Below are 20,395 nucleotides of genomic sequence, written 5' to 3'. Positions count from 1 at the left end.
GACCAGACTTGGAGTAATTATACTGTGCTGTATTCTCCAGTGGTTTATTTGCACGCAATTTATTCGCCTCAACTAAATAGGAATTGTCTGCCTACGTGTTTTAACACAGCAATTTGAGTCAAATTATTTGGTTTTTTTGAGAGCACTTGGGCAGATAAATAAAATTGCAGGAGTTATTTCTCAAACAGTGACCTCCTTCCAGGATTAGGTTTTACTCAGCTTGCTTCAATTTCTCATTTGGGAACCATCTTGCTTACAAGGGTTAATAGAATTTCTATTTAATGATCTACAGCTCCACTTTTATTCCCTGTTAGGATCAAGCTGATCAATGCATAACCTAATTGATTGTTAAGGTCAAAAGTGCCATGTCTTTATTGGCTGATACCCGAATCTTATTTATTGTTCCTCAGAAGTTGGTTCTACGCTCCATTAGCCTTTTTTATCCATTCTTACATGCAGGAGCAATAAAAAATTGTGATACATAGGTTGGTGGACACCTTAATTGTTATGCATTGTATGTCTGTTGTCGGGTGCCAAACCAGACACTTGAAGTATCTTTCCAGAGTTGAGATGACTCTAATGATCAATTGTGGCATAAAATGTTTTGCTGCCTTTGTAGTGCAGCTGTAAATGAGAGCTCCTTGCAGGGGGTTAGAGATGGGCAGAGAAGAGATAAAACCAAACAAAGGACACAATCCTCTGGGCGTGTTGGCTGTGCAAATCCCAATAGAAGAGTTGTGTTTGAACAGAAGAAGATCCTTGTGGACTGCAGCCTAAATTATAAGCGGGTTAGTGGGGTTTTTTGGAATCTGTGTACGGTTTGTGCCATTTATGCTGCCCACCAGTCTTTTAAAGCCATGTGATTTTGGCAAAGCTCTCTGATGAGTGACTTAAAAAGAGACGGTGGTAGGTGCATTTCAGAAGCAGCATAAGTAAAATTTGTTTTTCCCTAGTGGGAAGCTTGGAAGACACGTTTTCATCTTTTTCCTGTTTTCGAAACAACCGAAATGACTCCAGTTGGTTGAGCATTGAGAGAAGTTGTCCATCTTGGGCAAAGTGATGCCTTCTAGATGTTGTTGGGCTGCAAGCCTCATTATACCTGAAGGTTGTCCATGCTAGCTGGGGCTGATGGGAGCTGGAGGACAACATTGGGAGGGCAGCTCATTAGACAACGCTGCCCAACGTTCATCAAAGAAATGAAGAAGGTCATCTCTAGGCATTGTCTTTTGTCAGATGCCCTGCTATAAGAAGTGGTTTGCAATAGCTCAGGAGTGGGGAACCTTTCTCAGCCTGAGGGTCCTCATTCCCTTCTGGGCAACCTTCTGGGGGCCACATAGACACATAGAACTGTAGAGTTGGAGGAGACCCCAAGGGCTATCTGGTCCAACTCCCTGCAATGCAGGGAGCTATGAGACACACTAGAGATGTTCACAACATGCCAGAGGCAACCGTGGGCAGAACAATTAATGTAATTTTTACTTGTGTATAGTAGGCTAGTTTCTACAGCCCATCCCATGTCCCTTTCTAGCCTCCATCCACCCAGGTGAGCATGATCAGGATACACCACAGCCAGGCAAAAACACTCAGGGAGGGTGCAAAACTGCTGAGAGGTGTGGCAGGAAGTTGTATGACCTGAGAAAACTCCTGAGGCCCAGATAGGACTGGAGAGTCATGTTTGGCCCCCAGACCTGGGGCTCCCCATCCCTGCAATAGCTGCTTTGGTGATTATGTTGGTATGAGTTGAAAATGTGATGGTAAAACCGAACAAACCCTCCTGGCTATTCTTTTATCGGGTCGTTCTGAATGTGTTGCATTCTGGCATCACCTGTATCCCATCCATGTCACTTAATCCTTTCCCACTTCTTAATTCCAGTGAATGAGGAAGACCTGAAGAAAAGAATAGCTGAAGAATTGGCATTAGAACAAGCCAGGAGAGATGCTGAAGCCCATAAAAGGTTTGTTTTGGTCAGGAATAGATCTTCAGTCCTCGCTGTTTGTGTTTTAAAGGCATGCTTCTTGCAGCGTTGTGGTAAGTGGGGAAATCAGAGGTCTCTGGATGAATTAGGATGTTTTTTAAAGCAAGGTGTGACCAGACTTCTATTTGTTTGGTGTGTAATGGTGGTAAACAGAAAAATAAATTAGTAGAGGGTTGTTTTTCTCTGTGGCTTGCATTCTGTCTACATCTCTCTGACCTCACATACTTCAAGCACTATGCTATTATGCTCTTTTTTTTTTAAGGGGGGGGGAGGGTTTAAAGTTCTGCCTTTTATGTTTTTGTATTTCCCACCCTCTCTGGAGCCTCACTAAACTGTTTGCCTAGCAATGGAATTGCTCAGGAAAAAGCACGGAGGCTTGTGTTGCTGAACTCATCAGATTGATCAAGAGGTAAATTCTAACAGCAGGGGAACAGGTAGAACTGCTTTGAAGAAGAGTACATACATTAGGCTTTGAAATACGTAAAGAGATGCTGTGTGTGTTGGGATGGAGGTTGGGGAAAGGGAACTGCTGTTGCTTTTGCTATTGGACATGCTATGGACATACTATAGTGTATCTTGGGTGAAAAACAGCAATATTTACTCTTCTACAAATTTGGGGGTGTTTTTGCATTTGAAAGGCTGAAGTTGGGCTTTAGTCATAAATTTTAGTAGATCTTGAAGGCACAGGTCAGAAGAGTGCAGCGCTTTCAATTATACATTAATAAAATGAAATCCAAGCAGCTACGTTAAAAAATTAATCAGTGCCCGCGATGGGGTGAGCTCCCATTGTTCAGTCCCTGCTCCTGCCAACCTAGCAGTTCGAAAGCACGTCAAAGTGCAAGTAGATAAATAGGTACCGCTCCAGCGGGAAGGTAAACGGTGTTTCCGTGCGCTGCTCTGGTTCGCCAGAAGCGGCTTAGTCATGCTGGCTCCATGACCCGGAAGCTGTATGCTGGCTCCCTCGGCCAATAAAGCGAGATGAGAGCCGCAACCCCAGAGTCGTCCGCGACTGGACTTAACTGTCAAGGGTCCCTTTACCTTTACCTTTATGCTCAGTTTCCGCTTCTAGTAAGCTCAGTGTAGCTTCTTTTTTTTGGGGGGGTCCCAGTGTTCTCCCACCCAGGCACTGGTCTGGATCACCTTTCTTAGCTGGCTGAACAGAACTCTCCCCAGCCCCCCCCTTTGGAGTTGGTCATCAAGGCAGGAGTGGAACCATTCGTCTTCCAACTGGAACAGCAAAGACACCATGGTTGATTGTTTTGAAAACTGCTGAATGGTATAGGGAACGGGTGTCAAACACAAGGCCCGCGGGCCAAATCCGGCCCGCCAGACCTCGTCATGTGGCCCGTGTAGCCGCTGGCGGCCGCCAGCCTTCGCCTTTTATTCTCGCTTTTTTTTTTTTGACACAAGAAAGCCGCCTCTTCAGCGCATGCGTGGCAGCCTACAAGCCAGAGAACGTCTGCCCTCTAGCGGCGCCGGCCGTTCTACACAGGAAACCTCCACTTTACATGCATTCGGGAAACCTCCCACTTGTTACAACCGGCCCTTTGAGGGTGACCAAACTGCTGATGCGGCCCCCGATGAATTTGAGTTTGACACCCCTGGTATAGGGAGACCTACGGAGTCTTATCCCCCCCCTCCCTTCCCGGCAAAGACCATTCCAATTTTTTTTTTTACATATTTAATAGTTTTTAACCTTGCTGTAAGCCACTCAGAACATGTTGTTGTTGAATGGCCTGTAAATAAAAAAATTAAAAATGAATAAAACCAAAGCAGTTTCTGCGCCAAAGCCAGGCTTCAAAACTTAACGAAATGGATTTAGAAATCCAGTTTCATTGAAGAGTGCTTGGAGTTGGCCGGCAACTGCTCACTCAAGGGCCTTGCCCAGGAAGGGAATGATATCCCCATCACCCAGAGTCAAGACTGATTACTTCGGTCTTACCATTGTCTCATTAAAGGTTGGTGGAAACCACCCTTCACTCTGAGACAATGTTATTTATGCCCTAGATCGTGCCAGATGCATTCTCTGTTCTAGATCTAATAAGCCTAGAGAGGCAGGAGTCGGGCCTTAGAACTGAGCATGTTGTTTGACTTGGGAAGGCAAACAAAAGTAAAAAGTATGACACGTTAATTTATGAACCATATAAATATCTAAAAAGTTTTCCCAATAGCCCAAAGTACCTGGACTGAAATTTGTCAAGGGAAGAGCGTGTGGTGTGGTTTAGCTGGGCATATGCCCCATTGGTCTGTTTGGGACTTACTTTTGAGTAATATATTGATTTACACTGTAAATTATCTTAATGTTGTAAATAATTGGATGCTAGTGGGTAAATGGTTCTGTAAAAAACCCCAAAACCCAGCTGAAATATGCCTCTTTGAATTGAGTAGTAAAGCAAATCAATGTGTTATGGTGAAATCACTGCTCTTTGAAATATTGTGGCTTGTCTTAATTGATTTTTGATTTTTACAAGGAAATGTATTTAGTATTTGTGTGTTAGTGTTAATGTAATTAATGCTAGCATTTTAAATGGATCGATTTATTATGTGCTTTGATTCCCCTTCTCCCGGTTCCAGTAACATCAAGAGGTCTCTGCTTGTGGTGGTTCTGTTGCTCACCTCTCAGTGTTGCATTCTTCCCTGCCTATGGCATTATGAGAGAGGGGAATTTCCTTAGCGTCTCTTAGCCAGTCAGGGGCAGATGTCCTTATACCAGCGAGCTAGTACTTGTTGAGATTTGTTACTAAGATATTTCAGCATTAGGCAGATTCAGTGTATTGGGCAAATGGAAGGTGCTGTCCTCATCTAGCCTGCTTGAGGGACCAGCCATGCTGACGCAACTCAAGAATACGTAACAGGTTTCAGACAGCTGGCACCAAGGGCAGGTTCTAGAGAAACCTCAGATTCTAGTTTTGTAGGACACTGTGGAACTCTTAGGAAAGGCACATGCTGACCCAGCAGAGTCCAGAGCTTAACCAAGTCCTTATATTCCCACAACAGGACGTAAGGATGACTAGACTTCTGTCCTGGAAGGACTCTAGGGAGAGAATTTGGCTTGAAGCCTCACTTCATGGTGCTATTGAATGAATTTGGATTATGTCCTCTGCCACCTCCAGTTGGGATCATTTAGAAAAAATTAAGATGGGTGCTCCTCTGTGAGAGGCAACACGAGAGCAGACCTTTTCTGCAGTGGCTCTCTGCTTGTGGAATGCTCTGCCCAGGCAGGTTCGGCTGGTGCCTTCATTATACACCTTTAGGCACCGGGCAAATACCGTACGTTCCTCTTTAATCAGGCCTTGGGCTGACTGACACCCAACACCTTTTAAAACGTGTTGTGGAAGTGCAGATTATTGGTTTGTTTTTGTTCTTATTTTTATTATGTGTTTTGTGGGTTTTATATTGTAATTTTATGTTGTGATCTATGGGTATAGGGTGGCATACAGATTTAATAAATAACAAGAGCAGCAGCAGCAAAACCACCACCACCACCACCATTTTTAGGACCTATTTTTTGTAATTGTAAAAGAGGGTGGGTGCCGACTCCTGGAGTCTGAATCTAAAGTGGCAGTTCAGCAATAGGATGAGGAGTAAATAAAATAGCTGGAAGAGGCAAGTCAAGCCACATTGCAACGAGGAAGCATTGGCTGCTAGTACAGTGGTACCTCCGGTTGCGGACGGGATCCATTTCGGAGGTCCAGTCGGATCCCGAGGTTTCCACAACCTGAGGACCGCTTCTGCGCATGTGTGCATGGTGAAGCCCGGTAAAATACTTCTGGGTTTGCCACGCGTGCATCCCAAAGTTTACGTAACCAGAGGGTTACGTAAACGGAGGTACGACTGTACTACGTACGGATCTTGATTAGCATAGTCTGAAGGAGTCCTGTTGGACTCCTAGCCAGACTGGTTTCTGCCTAATCTATTGGGGCTTAGGATATGCTGAAGTTGTGTTGAATGACCACACTAAGTGTTAGAACATGGGATTTGCATGCACAAGGTCTGATGTCCGGTGTTTGACATCGCAGCCTAAAAAGTCGCTTGGCAGAAGAGCTGACAGGGAGCTTAACTTCCAACAATGGCGTTTGCTGCCCATCATCATTTATACTACTGCGCTAGATGGGCCAGAGATCTTGTAACGTAAGGTAAGTTCATATGCTTAGCTCTCCAGAAGTTTGGGGAAACTGGAGCCATTGCAAGCTTTCATGGTTATATAAACTTGATTCAGAAAGTAGGTTCTGGAAGCAATTAGAGTGTTGTCCTGTATTAAGACAGAAAAATGAGATGTGGGTGTTGTGGACAGTTGGTTGTCTATGTTATGTACAACGTAAAATTTAACCTGGGGTTTTCTTTTTGTCACATTTTTAAGGCTCTATGTGCAGCCAGCTCCCTTGGTCACAACAGAATATTCAGTCATTTCCCCGCTCTTTAGAAATATTTTTTCTTTTGTAAGATATTTGCATTCCAGCAATGGTTTCTGTGGGTGGTATTCATATAATTTAGATATGTAATGTAATGATCGCTCTGCTGTCTTTTCCCCCTACTCTCACTTCTTCTAAGAAACCCCATCTGTTCATGAAACGTGCATAGTTGTTTTCTTGAAGAAACAAAAAAACCTTTTGAACAAATCATTTTTAATGTCTCTCCCCTCCCCACCCACTACCATAGAAAAACTGCATCCGTGTAATGGTAGAATTCTGTTCACATACGCACAGGGCAGAACTGCAGATGATGCCCAATATAGGAATAGGAACATAGGAAGCTGCCTTATACCAAGTCAGAGCATTCATTGATCCATCTACCTTACTGATGGACAGTGGCTCTGCTGGACTTAATGCAGGAACTTTTCCCAGCTACACCTGAAGACGGCAAGGATTGAACCTGAGATCTTCCGCATGCAAAACAGTGTTAAGGGAAAGGGAAATGCACATAGTGTAACTTGATAAGTCTATGTCCACCAACCTGACAGTCCCTGACACCCAGAGATGTGCTGCTGATTTCACCCATTTTCCCTTTATAACCCCATATTTACCATACCCCACCATAACTGAATGAAATACTTGCTCTCCCTTCTATCCATCCTTGAATTGCCTTGTGTGTTTTTTTGCAAAGCTTGTTCACTGACCTGCTGCAAGTCAGTGACGCACAGAAGGTAGCCATCATTGACTGTGAGCTGAAAATGCTCAACAGTGACATGGCTGCTCTACAGGAGACCAAACTTGCTTCGAATGGCAGCCTCTGAGAAAAGAACGACATCTTTTTCTTGCAAGGAGGGCACCCAGAAGAACCACGTATTCACTACATAGGTTTCTCAGTAAAGAACTCTCTTTTGTATGTGATAGAAAAGCTTGCTTCTGAAGAAGCTGGACAGAGTCTCATCAGCTGTTTTGCCAAGCCTGCATGGAGTTAAGCCCCACCACCAACCTGACGAAGACCAACATCTTGGGTCAGGATGTCACCAGCACTTCACACATCAGCATTGCTGACCACATCCTTGAGGTGGTGGACGATTTTGTCTACCTGGGCTTCACTATAAGCAGTATCCTCTCCACTGACGTGGAGCTGGACAAGGATATTGGCAGGGCAGCTATGGCAATGGCTTGCCCCTCCAAAGGTGTATGGCGGAATGTGATGCTAACAACCAATACCAAGATGAAGGTCCACCAGGGTTGCTTGTTGAACATGCTGCTTTATGGTAGTTAGACGTGGGTATCTTACACCTGCCAGGAGCAACGCTTTCCATGTGCCCTGTGTCAGGAAGATGTTCAGTATCACACACATGGCAGGACAGTCTCAAACAAAGATGTGCTCTTCCAAGCCCACACTCCCAGCATATTCCCACTTATGTCTCAGTGATGTGTACGCTGGCTTGCTCATGTCCAAAGAATGGAAGGAGGCAGAATCTCCAAGGACTGTGTTATGGTGAAGCCCAAGTAGACAAAATCATGGTCACCCCCTTGCAGACCATTGCAGTGGCTGGAGACAATTAGTCAAGTCGAGGTTGTGTATCCACAACAACTTTGCTGGGCTCGGGGGTAACCCGAGTAACGCGGTCCAGGTCCAGTCCCGAATCCAAGGCTTCCACGAGGAGTCAGTCCGACAGGGCCAAGGCAGGACACAAGCAGGAAACCAGGCAAGGTCAGGCACAGGATCACAGGCAGGTTCTGGCAAACAGCAACATTGCTCTTGCAACCTGGGGCGGGGTCCAGCAGCCTTTTATCTCTGTCGGGGTAATGGCCGGTCCTGATCCCCCGGTGACTCACCTCCCTGTCTCACCCGAATGCAAGCACTCCTCCTGCGAGTACTCAGGTCTCTCCTCTCAGACCTGAGTCTCTGCAGCTCGGGAGATGTTGGTGGGTTGCTCGACCCAGAGGCCGCCTCAGCCTCTCCTAACTCAACTGGTAGTAGAGCAGCTGTAAGTGATTTCCCAGCTGAAGGCAATGAGGTAATCCCCGCATCTGGAGCCAGGGCAGGCTCAGGCCCCTGACTCGGCCCAGCTGGTGCTTGTTGCAGGGGAACCTGTGCAGACTGGGGCTCTTCAGAATCAAGTCCCAGACCTGGTTCTGATGCCGCCTGAGGCAAAGGATCCGATGCGGACTGAGTCTCCTCTGGCTCCGAGTCCGAGCCTTAGTCCCAGGCCATCACACCAGTGACCAGAGGAGGAATGCCGGCTGGGAGGAGCACAGAAAGAAGAAAAGCCATGCTACACCTGCACCAGCACACCCAGACGCCTTCATCTGCCCCAGCTCTAACAAAACATGTCTCTCCTGTATCGGTCTCTACAGCCACAGCAGGTGCTGTAACTTTCCAACAATTTGACTCCACCCTCGAAGTCTCACTCCTCCATTGTCTCCTTTGCAAAGCACCGTGCAGAATTCTGCTGCTGCTGCTCCTACTATAAGAATGCTATTTTAATAAAGCTCTTTGTAATGTTGTTCTTCCCGCACACAGAGAAGGTAAAACCATTGATCTGTTGCTGCATATATAATTTTTCTTAGATGCTTCTTTTGCTGAACATGTGCACTGTTACGTGTGGGCAGTAGCTACTTAGCTGTTAAAGTGGGACCTGCGCTTGTGCTGGAAAGCATAAAGATGGCCAAGTTCTAATTGGTTTACCCTCTGCTCCCTTATGCATTCTTTGAGCAGTAAGGTGTTTTTGTGGTTGGTCCATTATGAAACCCCACGTCTCTAGGCTGAGAATATTTATCTTCCGAGTGCCATGATGGGTTGATAGAATTGCATAGAAAGCATTGCAGCTGGGTCGAAACACTCATGTGTCCCTGTGGTCTTGTGATCAAAATGTCTATTTCTTTCCCTGATTGAAAGAATACTCTGTGGGGTTATATACCATGGCTGCTGTCCTAAGACAATATGGCAGGCTTCTAATGGGACACATGCGAATTGCAGCCGCTCTGCTGCTGTGATTAACTCCTCCATTGGCTCCCTCAGTCCATATGTCAGGCTCTCTGACAGGGAGAAAAATGCCACTCATTCTGACCCCCTAGCCTTTGACATTAGAGTTCCACCTTCTACCTGGTGGCGCAAATAGGAGCCTTGCTCATCTAATTCCTTTTATCAGAGATGTGCAGTCACAGTGTGCTCATGTCAGAAATCTCATGCATCAAAAACACTCTTTGTTTGAGGTTCACCCGGGCACTTTACATTAGCAGATGTAAAAAGCTAGCAAGCTCTTAAGGCTATAAAATGGAGCTGCGCTGTGGATTTTTTATGTCTAATGTTGGCAGTTTAATTTTGGACTCTTCTACTTTGTCACTGTTAGCTCTTCTTTGCCAAAGTACTTAAGGTGACATTCAGAATCCACCGCGAGTTGATGACTTCATGTCTTTAAAATGAGCTTCATATCTTTTTTTACACAGAGTGACATGTATTGCATAGCTGTATTTTCATTCCTTTTTATACATTTTTTATTTGCCTTCTCCTAATAAAATCTTCATCAAACGTAGATGCTTTCAAGATGCTTTAAAGCCATAATTCTTCGTGCTGAGATTTGCTAGGGAAAAACAAAATGAAAGCAGGCTAAATATCTCTTGTTTCCCTCTGCTCTTATTTCTGTGCTGTGTGCTTTTCCGAGAGCAAAATAAAATGAGCCATCTAAATATGTGGAATGGCTTTCAATATGTGCTTAAAATGTCTAAGAGCTGTTGGAGGTGTTAGGTTTAGTTTCAGGGTGTGGGAACCTCTCAGTACCCAACCCAATACGGTTGGGATGTTGGTGAACTGACCACTGTCAAATTGTGTAAGAATCAACTTACCTTTTAAAATTTCATCATGGAGTCACCTGACAGCTTTAGCAAGAGTAGGCCCCCCCCAGCCCTGCTGGAGTCAGGGCCACATAGCTCCCATTTGGGAGCAACACCCTTGCTTGCAATTTTCTCTCCAGACAACTTAAGGCATCTTCCCTTCTAGCTGAGCCTTTGGGTCTAGCTTTCTGTAATCGCAGGTATCTCAGAAAAGGAACACAAGGAGTGATTTTCAGGTGGACGCATGGCACACTGAAGTGAAACCCATCCCAAAAGGAGGCAGGAGGAGTCTCCAATCCGTTATGGGGCTTAGTTATACTTCTGAGAGGGACTGGACAAGGGTCACTCCTCGAAGAGGCTTCCTTCACATTTGGAAAGTTATGATAAGGTGACAACCATTTTAGGAGAGTCCAAAATGTGTGATTGCTGACGTGCGGGACCTGGAAGAGGGCAGAACAGAGGTGGAATGGGGGGGGGGACGTAATGGGGTGGGCTGGGCTTGTATGTGCGTGGGGGCTGAGAATGGGACCCCCGCACAAAATGGTTGTTGCCTGTACTGGATTGTGGTTCCAGATAGGTGTAGGTGTGTGCATTTGGTTGTGGGTGCTTTTTGGGCCATTTATTCATATTTCATTTGCTGTTAATAGCCTGTGGACTTCTGGCTGTGTGTGACTCAAAAGCTAGCATAAGTCTGACAGACGATATGCAGAATGCTGTATTTGGAGTTTTTGGCAGGTAAACAGTATTTGATTGTGTAACCAACGTTTACTTCAGCTGAAGATACTGTTTGCTAAAGAGAGATGTTCTTGTAGAAAAAGATGCAAACAGAAATTTTCAATAGGTCATGTGCTGGTTAAAGGTATATTTGAGGAAAAACAGTGTGAAACTGGGCTATTCCCTGAAGCTAGGATTTCAGCTACTTAGAGTTGAGGACTTGTTTGCTACATCCTTGAGTTAATACATAAAGACGCTGGTCAACATGTCTTGTGTGTTTATTGCTCAGGGGCACGTTAATCAATCGAGAATATTTCCTAGCTTGATTTTTTTCCTGCAAGATCTCACATGTAACTTCAGTATATCACCTAAAAGCTGATGTGTGATTTTGTGAGATCATGAGACCCTGTATGCCTGTAACTTAGAAATCGATAGTAGTTGCTCATCTGTATACTCTGCGGTGAAGTCCTCTGAATAAACCAGCCAAGTCACACCTGAAAACTCTCTATGCGTGTGTGCTTGCCACCTTCCCAACAGTAGGTAGTGTCTAGATGGGGGTAAATTAATGTTTATTTAGGGTTGAAATACCTTCCATTTCAATTCCTGTGTTTGTAAGCCTGCTGGTTTATGTCCCCTTGATTCAGATGAGCATTGTATGTCTAGAACATTCATTGACTGACTCATCTGTTAAATCATGCATTCTTGCTCATGGCTGTGACGAGGTGACCATCTGAACTCGCTGTTGACGTGCCAGTGAAGAATGTTCCTGTAGTTGGACGCATTTTCTTGGTGGCATGCAGGTGGCGTGCGCTGTGCCAGATGGGTGCCATGGCTCATGAACTTTGGAGATGAGAAATCTGCTTGTGGTCAACGCGATGCACCTGCTCTGTCAACTCCTGTGGAGAAGCCTGCTGAGAAATCTGCACAACTCAGTGGAGCAGCGTGTGCCTTGCCTTAGGGACACGGTGACAAATTGCAGCGAGTTGCCAGAGATAGCTGAATAACAATCCACAATATATATATAAAAATCTCTGCGTAGTGAAGTTAGGGCTTCTTGCCAAGAAAGTAACTTATCCAGAACATTATTTCATATCACCCCCCACCCCGGCACTTTGTTACCATAGTCCCCCGCTGTGTCCTTGGCCAAATCTCCCTTTTACTAATGCTCTCCTGCCTATGAGCTAATTTCTCCTTATTTTTTGGCAGTGCTGGGTTATCATAAATCTTACGGATGAATGCATGGAGCTGTGAACTACAATGGCTATATGAAACTTAAAGGTTCAGAGGCAGCATGATGCTGGTTATGAGTTGCTGGGGAGCAAAAGCAGGGCTTGGCCACATGTGCCGCTTCTGGGCTTCCAAGAGACACGTTCTTGGCCACGGTGGGAGGCAGGATGCTGGAGTAGAAGGAACCTTGGTGTGATCCAGCAGGGGTCTTGCTATGTTCTTGACACTTCTGCCAGCGAGCCAGCGATGAGTGGTGACTTGAGACCTTGGAGACAGTGTGCAACTGCTCTGACTTGGAACTTGGAAACGTCTGAGGGATCGATCAGCAGATGTGGAGTTGGCAGTCCGCGATTGTTGTTGCATCCAACCTCATCACTCCCTCCGTTTGGGGAATGTGAAAAACTGCTGTGCTAATTTAGATTTGTGTGTGTTCTGTAGATCATAGAATCATAGAGTTGGAAGGGACCCGGAGGACCATCTAGTCCAACCCCTTGCAGTGCAGGGATGAATATGCAGCTGTCCCATATGGGGACCGAACCTTCAACCTTGGCGTTCCACACGCTAACCAGCTGAGCTATCCAGGCTACAGTACCTTCACTTCTTTTAATTCTACCAACTTCTGTATAGGGTGATTATGACAGCACTTTCATCACTGAGAAGCATAATCCCCACCCCCACCCCAGTGCTTGACTTGGGTGCTTTGCAAGATGGAGATCCAATTACCTCTGTGAATTTACAGTCTAAATGACAGGCAGAGAGGATTGGGATGCCCTGGGAAATCAAAAGTGGGAGGATAACTTAGCGGTTTTATTATAGTGATTATGCTATTGATGAACTCACTACTGAGGTTTGTGTTGTCATCCTCAATGGAATATTGGATTTCCACTGCTGAAATATGTACTGAAGATGCTTGAACAAGGGGGATGTGTGGTGGTAGTGAAGATGAAAATCTATGAAGCAATTTTTCCCTAGTATTTAATTATTTTTTTGCACTTTTACACAGCCTGCACTTAGTTTTCGATCATGGTTAGATGGACATAAGGTGATACTGGATAAATACTCTCTTCCATGCTTATGACATGTACCTCTGGGACAAGTTGGTATTTAGGCCCTGCCTATCTCACAAAGTGGTTGTGAGGATAAAGTGTGCAAGAACACACACATACTGTTGTGAGCTTGGCGGAGAGGTGGGGTGTATATTGGAGATTCATGGACAGAGGTGCACAAGCATAACTGAATCGTACCACATAACCCTTAACCTTAATCAGATGGCCCCTTCTTCCCTTCCTGCTCTCTGTCCACTTTGGAGAATTTTCAGAATTGCTGGGATAGCCTTTTCCATCCATGGAAATGTTTTACGTTGGTACCCTGAACTTTGGTTGTACAGTGATACCTCTGGTTGCGAACTGGATCCGTTCCGGAGGCCCATTCACAACCTAAAAAGAACACAACCTGTGTCTGCGCATGTGCAGGCCGCGATCAGCCGCTTCTGCGCATGTGCAGACATCAATTTGCGCGTCTGTGCATGCGCGAGCGGCAAAACCTGGAAGTAACCCTTTCCCGTACTTCTGGGTCACCGCGGGACGCAACCTGAAAATGCGCAGCCTGAAGCAATGAGGTATGCCTGTATGTGCTTTGAATATCCTGTTAATTGAGGAACAGCACCAACGTCCTGTCTCTCTATTTCCCCTTATTTCTTATCCCAAAATGCACATATTCAATATGACTCTCAGTGTGGAATAGATACCCAACAGCACCCTTTTACAGTGTGTGCTGTTGGTATTAAATGTCGAGTTGATGTTTGAAACTATCTGCATCTGGTGGCTCCCAATAAATGATAACAAAATGAATGATAATAAAATAATAGAATAAAATAAATGATAATTAAAACTTCCTCACTGCTTCACTCCTGTCTCTTCTCCCCTATTCTGCCCTGGCATTGACTAATAAACAGTGTTTTGCTTAACATTTCTCTTTTGCTTATAATCTGTTTTGCTCACACTTACCAAGGAAGTTCTCGCCTTTTTATTAAACTGCGGAGGAAGGAAGTCACGGTGGTGTTTCATGTTATCGCCCAACTATATTCCCCATGTAGAATGCTTGACATGGTGAATAGTGAGCCATGCCATGCTTGGTTCGCATCTTCAGTTATGGCTGCCCGCATGTTCTTGTCTTGGCACCTTGTTGTAAAGGAGGCTTGGATGTTACAGTGGTGCCTTGGGTTAAGTACTTAATTCGTTCTGGAGGTCCGTTCTTAACCTGAAACGGTTCTTAACCTGAAGCACCACTTTAGCTAATGAGGCCTCCTGCTGCTGCCGTGCCGCTGGAGCACAATTTCTGTTCTCATACTGAAACAAAGTTCTTAACCCGAGGTACTATTTCTGGGGTAGTGGAGTCTGTAACCTGAAGCATATGTAACCTGAAGCGTATGTAACTCAAGGTACCACTGTACTCCCTCCCTGCCCCCTGGATCCTGGACTTTGAGATCCTTTAAGACAGCCTTTGCCAACCTGCTGCCCTCCAGATGTTCTGACTTTGGCCATTGGGAGTTGTAGCTCCAAAGGCCAGGTGGGCACCCGGTTGCCAATGGCTGCTATAGGAAGAAGCCACAATCTAGGGTAGTCTGTCCCACAGTCTAATTTCCATGTGTTTTCTGGCAGGGCATCCAGTTGTGCAATTTCCTACCCCCGCAAGCCATTGTTTGCTGCCAAACAGATGGCAACAACTTAGCAAGAGCGAACATTCTCATTTTTAGCCTTCCATTTGGAAGCGGTGGCTTCTAGAAATGTGGCTTTGAAGCTTCCAGCAAATGTATTTCCCCTCCCTTCTTCTGTGCAGTGCTCCAAATAGCTCTTCAGACGGTCCCAAATAATGAGTGTGTTCTGCAAGGGGCAGCTGGACTCCATATGGTGTGGCATTTTTATCTGTCATTTGCTAGATAACATACTGCAACCTTTGCCCGCCATATTTCTAAATCTTCACATCCATTTGTTGAGGAAAATTCCTGTAAACACTAAATCAACTTTAAAAATGTGTACGTGGCAGTGCCTGGATATAGCACTCAGTGGAAGAGTGTTAGAAAGAAATAATTAATTTCTCTTGCTTTGTGTGTGTGTGTGTAGAAGAATGAAGTATCATGGTAAATTAATAGAGATTCCATCCTGTGTGAACCTCTCCCCTGTACCCAGTCTTGTTTTGGTTGTTCCTCAACAGTACATCGTAGATATAGCAAACTGTGTCATATCATCCCCGTCGTCATTATTGACTTACGTAGCACCTAATATTTTTCTAAACACTAAACAGGTAGCAAAAAAATAACACAACTTGTACCAGGATACTGACCAGCTAAATGAATGAATCTTTGCGCCAGCCATCGGCCATAGCAATAAAATAACAATATGATACACAAAGAATAGAAATACAGTGGTACCTCGGGTTACAGATACTTCAGGTTACAAACGCTTCAGGTTACAGACTCCACTAACCCAGAAATAGTACCTTGGGTTAAGAACTTTGCTTCAGGATGAGAACAGAAATCGTGTGGTGGCAGCGTGGCAGCAGTGGGAGCCCCATTAGTTAAAGTGGTGTCTCAGTTTAAGAACAGTTTCAGGTTAAGAACGGACCTCCAGAACGAATTAAGTTATTAAGCTGTGGTACCACTGTAAAAAGTCAATTATATAAAATACATTTTAGGGTTTTGAATCAATAGTCAAATAGTGGATCTTACTCTGATTGCCCCAGCTAAAAACCTTGCAACCTTTGCTGTCACCTGCTTATCTTGATCTGCCAAGTGAAAGGACACTGTGGCAGTGGTTGGGCTTCCCGGAATGGACAATAAAAGTGGGGTGATAAGCTGACCAGCTGATGGACATGGTGCATGCAAAAGGAGGGAAGAGGAAAGCAAGTCTAGGAGTAGCTGCTCCTTCAGTGACTGATAGATGGCACTAGGCTGTTCGCTCCCTTGCCATGACATTATAGGGCTCAAGGTTTTCAGTGGCTACTAGACTGGTAGATATGGAGCATGAGACTCTTGATCTCATGGTTGTGAGTTTGAGCCCCACATTGGGCAAAAAGATTCCTGCATTCAAGGGGGTTGCTCTAGATAATCCTCGTGGTCCTTTCCAAGTCTACAATTCTATGATTCTGCTTTCAGAAACAGTATGCTTCTGAATACCAGTCGCTGGGAATCACAAATGGGGCGAGCGCTGTTATATTGAGGTTCCACTCATGGGCTTCTCAATGAGGCATCTGGTTGGCCTTTGTGAGAACAGGATGCTGGAGAAGAGTCACATCCACCCCATATGTTTAAAACACAAGGCTTCCGCAAGGGATCCTGAGAAATGCAGATTGTTAAGGGTGCTGGCTGTTGAATTCCTGATCCATGATTGCAGTCATGGGATTTTTGTCTATCACATAGCTGTGTATGTTTTGACTCCACAGAGTGGGAAGTGACGGAGACAGGATGTTTGTGTTACTGTGTTCTGTGAAATGGGACTATTGTCCTTTGTTCTTTTTTCTCTTTGCTGTCTGATGCTAGAGAGAGAGGGAGTCATGTTGCAGTGCTCTGTGTGTGTTTATATGTAAATAAAGTAGATTAGCCAAAATGCTGAGTTGCTGAGGTCTGTCACGCAAGGTGCACAAACTCTGCGGATCCCTAAGTGTACCGGTGTCGGTTGGCATCGGTCGCTGTGATGTTCAGGCAGAAGAAAGCTTATGAAGCTCCTGAACGATCGACCAGGAGGGAGAGAACATGCCAGTCAGGCATGTGTCTCTGCCGTGGTCCTACTTGAGTGTAGGCTGAACTCCTGACACTGGGAACTGTAGCTCTGTGAGGGCTAAATTGCAGTTCCCATGATGGGCTTTTGGCCTAACCTAACGGGGCTCTTCTTCCATTTCTTGGGACGCAGGGAGCTCAGCCTCCCAGTGACCCAGGGTCTTCTAGCTTGCGGCCGTTGCCAGAACCTGCTTGTCTTCAGCTTTTCGGTCTCTGAGCAACCTTGCTGCGAGATGCTGTCTTCCTTCTTCATCTTCAGAATGAACAAAAAGAGAGCGAAAGGAAGAGGAGCATTAGAAAGAACCCATTGGGAGACTGCCCCAGAAAATGTGGTATTAAAATCGATGATAGGCCTTGACCTTTTATGATACTGTACATTTTAAAGCTTTCTATTGATTTTTCTTTTAATAGCATGTTTATTTTAGAGGACTGGCAAAGATCTGAGGAAATATAAAAACAAAATTTTTCTTCTGTACCTGGCTTTGAACAAAACACTTGATAAATTATTTCGTTTGTGCGCCTTGCGTTTGCTCAGCGTGGTGAGTGGTAATGTAACGGATTTCAGAGCTGTTTTGATATTTGCTATATGTCATGATGAAATCTAGGCACACTGTGCAGTCTTTCAGATTTTGATGGTTATTCTGTCTCTCAAAACGAGTTCAATATTGATGCAGAAGAATATTTATAATACCTTTTGCTGAGTGTTTTTTTTTTGACAGTTGTGCATTTTTTATTTCATTTCTGACAATGTGGGTGGGGCCCAATGCAGGACCCATCCCATCCCAGTACTGTATTGATCATTTCTGGCCTCTATTCAAAGTGTTAGGTTTTTACCTATAAAACATTATAGAGCTCAGGACTCCCAATATCTCAAGGACTGTTTAGCGTTATATGAATGAACCTGTGAATTGCACATGCCCCTCCTTTCCTTGCCGTAAGTATGGGATTGGAAACTTTTTGCTTCAGTTTTTAATTAGCCACAGTTAGGCATGATGCCAAATTCCAAACTGTGGTTAATCTTTATTATATTTTGTTGAAACAGGCCAGTTTCATAAGCCACAGTTTGAATCTGGCTTGTTTCAATAAACCATAGTTCAGACTAACCACAGTTTAGTTAAAGTGGAAGCAAAATTTTCTCATCTCTTTCTTGTGACTACAGTAGAGGGGAGCAGAGTGTGCATTGGCCGAGGGTCACGCAGGCTTATTCACAAAATGCTACCATAACTAGCTGTAATGGCTTTAGGGGTTGCTTGTGCGTAAGTTGCCGCTGCTCTGGGCTAGGTTGGCTAGTTAAACCATTTCTCGCTGGACAGCCATCCACTCCGTGGCTGTTCAGTCGCTGGCAGAATCCGTCAGTGGGCGTTTCTTAAACCTTTTCCAACATAAAAGTTGTTTGACGCCCAGTCTCCTCCTACTCTCCCTGCGCGGAAGTCTCCTGCACAGGGAGGGCGTGGGTAGCGGAGGACCTGTGCTCTCCCCGCTGGTGTCCAGTGAAGAGTCCCGGAGCCTGCTCTCTGCTTCTCCCATTGGCCCCCCTCTATCCCTGGTGTTGCGCTGATTTTCTTCCCCAACCGGAGACCTGCCTCTCTCCCTGCTTGGCCTCTCTCCAGCATCGCTGTGGAGCCTCGCCTCCTCCTCTAGTTCCGATGGCAGTTCCCTGACACTAGCTTAGTGTTATATCCAGACAAGGCTAATATGAGCTCATTTCATATTTCCCAGTCTGCAAACTATGGTCTGTTGAATTCTCCAATCTGAGCTAATAATGGGGAAGAATTCAGTGGTAAATAGGTAAACTCCTGTGCTCTGCCAGCTCTCTCCTGGATCTAAATTCTTCCCAGGAGCTTCTTATTCGGACTCATTTTAAAAACATGGACACGTCTGGAGAAGATAAGTGCTAAAGTCACATGAGAAAATAGAATTCAAAGCATGGGAATGGGAATTAGAGAGACAGCTCTCATAAAACCCCAATTTCTAGGTGAGCCCCCCCCCGCCCACTTCAGTCTAAAAATGTGGTATTTCAACAGACAGATTGTATGTAGAGGTTCAGCTTGATAAATGTTGTGTTTTACTGGAGAAATGAGACACTGGAAGCTACTTTGCTATGTTTGGTGATGGCGCATTAGGTAAATACTATACCACTGTAGATTACTGGCTGGAGAAGTAATTTTCTTCTCATCATCTTCACCAGTGGGTATTCAGAAGGAATGTTTGCTTCTAGATGGGAGATTTTTCATTTTGTAAAATAGTAAATGGAATAAGTATCGAAGAGCCTTTCAGATTATTGTTTCTTGTTAATCTGTCATTTATTTGGCTGAAGAACTAATGGGCATCTAAAGAACTGGGAAGCTGCTTGGCAGGATCTGCTGAAATGCAGGGGAGCTGCTCAGCAGACCTTCTGTGGCCCTGCCCAGTTCTCACTGATTTTTGTTAAGGTGTGGAGATATTGTACCTTTTTTATTATTTAACTTGTGTTCTACTCTTCCTCCCAAAGGAGCCTGTCTTTGGAATCATTCCCTCTGACCTTTCAATTGATGTGTAGTAGTAGATTATAGAATCAAAGAATTGTAGGATTTGAAGGGATCCCAGAAGTCAACTAGTCCAGCCCTCTGCAATGCAGGAATCTCAACTGAATCATACATGACAGATGGCCACCCAACCTGCTCAAAAACCTTTAGTGAAGGAGAGTCCACCACCTTCTGAGATGGTCTGTTCTACTATTGAACAGCTCTTACTGTTGGACATTTCTTCCTGATGTTTATCTGGAATCTCCTTTCTTGTAACTTGAAGCCATTGGTTCGAGTCCTCCCCTGCAGAGCAGGAGAAAACTACTGTAGCTTGCTCCATTTTCCATGGGGCATCCCTTGAAATATTTGAAGATGGCTATCCTATCTGCTGGATATGCTGGATATGGAATATCTGGATATGGAACAACTGATTGGTTCAAAATTGGGAAAGGAGTACGACAAGGCTGTATATTGTCTCCCTGCTTATTTAACTTATATGCAGAATTCATCATGCGAAAGGCTGGGCTGGATGAATCCCAAGCCGGAATTAATATCAACAACCTCAGATATGCAGATGATACAAGCTTGATGGCAGAAAGTGAAGAGGAATTAAAGAATCTTTTAATGAGGATGAAAGAGGAGAGCGCAAAATATGGTCTGAAGCTCAACATCAAAAAAACAAAGATCATGGCCACTGGTCCCATCACCTCCTGGCAAATAGAAGGGGAAGAAATGGAGGCAGTGAGAGATTTTACTTTCTTGGGCTCCATGATCACTGCAGATGGTGACAGCAGTCACGAAATTAAAAGACGCCTGCTCCTTGGGAGAAAGGCGATGGCAAACCTAGACAGCATCTTAAAAAGCAGAGATATCACCTTGCCAACAAAGGTCCATATAGTTAAAGCCATGGTTTTCCCAGTAGTGATGTATGGAAGTGAGAGCTGGACC

At 44.9% G+C, this 20,395-nt stretch overlaps 1 protein-coding gene across 1 annotated transcript in view; it reads left to right on the top strand.

Moving 5' to 3' along the window:
* CHCHD3 (coiled-coil-helix-coiled-coil-helix domain containing 3) overlaps window positions 1-20,395 on the top strand; it is a 205,796-nt gene that overhangs the window by 43,372 nt on the left and 142,029 nt on the right. The window contains exon 3 of the mRNA XM_083573179.1: window positions 1,874-1,955. Coding sequence (XP_083429305.1) covers window positions 1,874-1,955 — 82 coding nt within the window. The remainder of the gene's footprint in view (window positions 1-1,873; window positions 1,956-20,395) is intronic.

Source organism: Podarcis filfolensis (genome assembly GCF_964270895.1).
Source record: "Podarcis filfolensis genome assembly, chromosome: 10".
Classification (NCBI taxonomy): Eukaryota; Metazoa; Chordata; class Lepidosauria; order Squamata; family Lacertidae; genus Podarcis; species Podarcis filfolensis.
The sequence above is the reverse complement of the archived record's forward strand: the minus strand, read 5'-3'. Positions and strand labels throughout refer to the sequence as shown.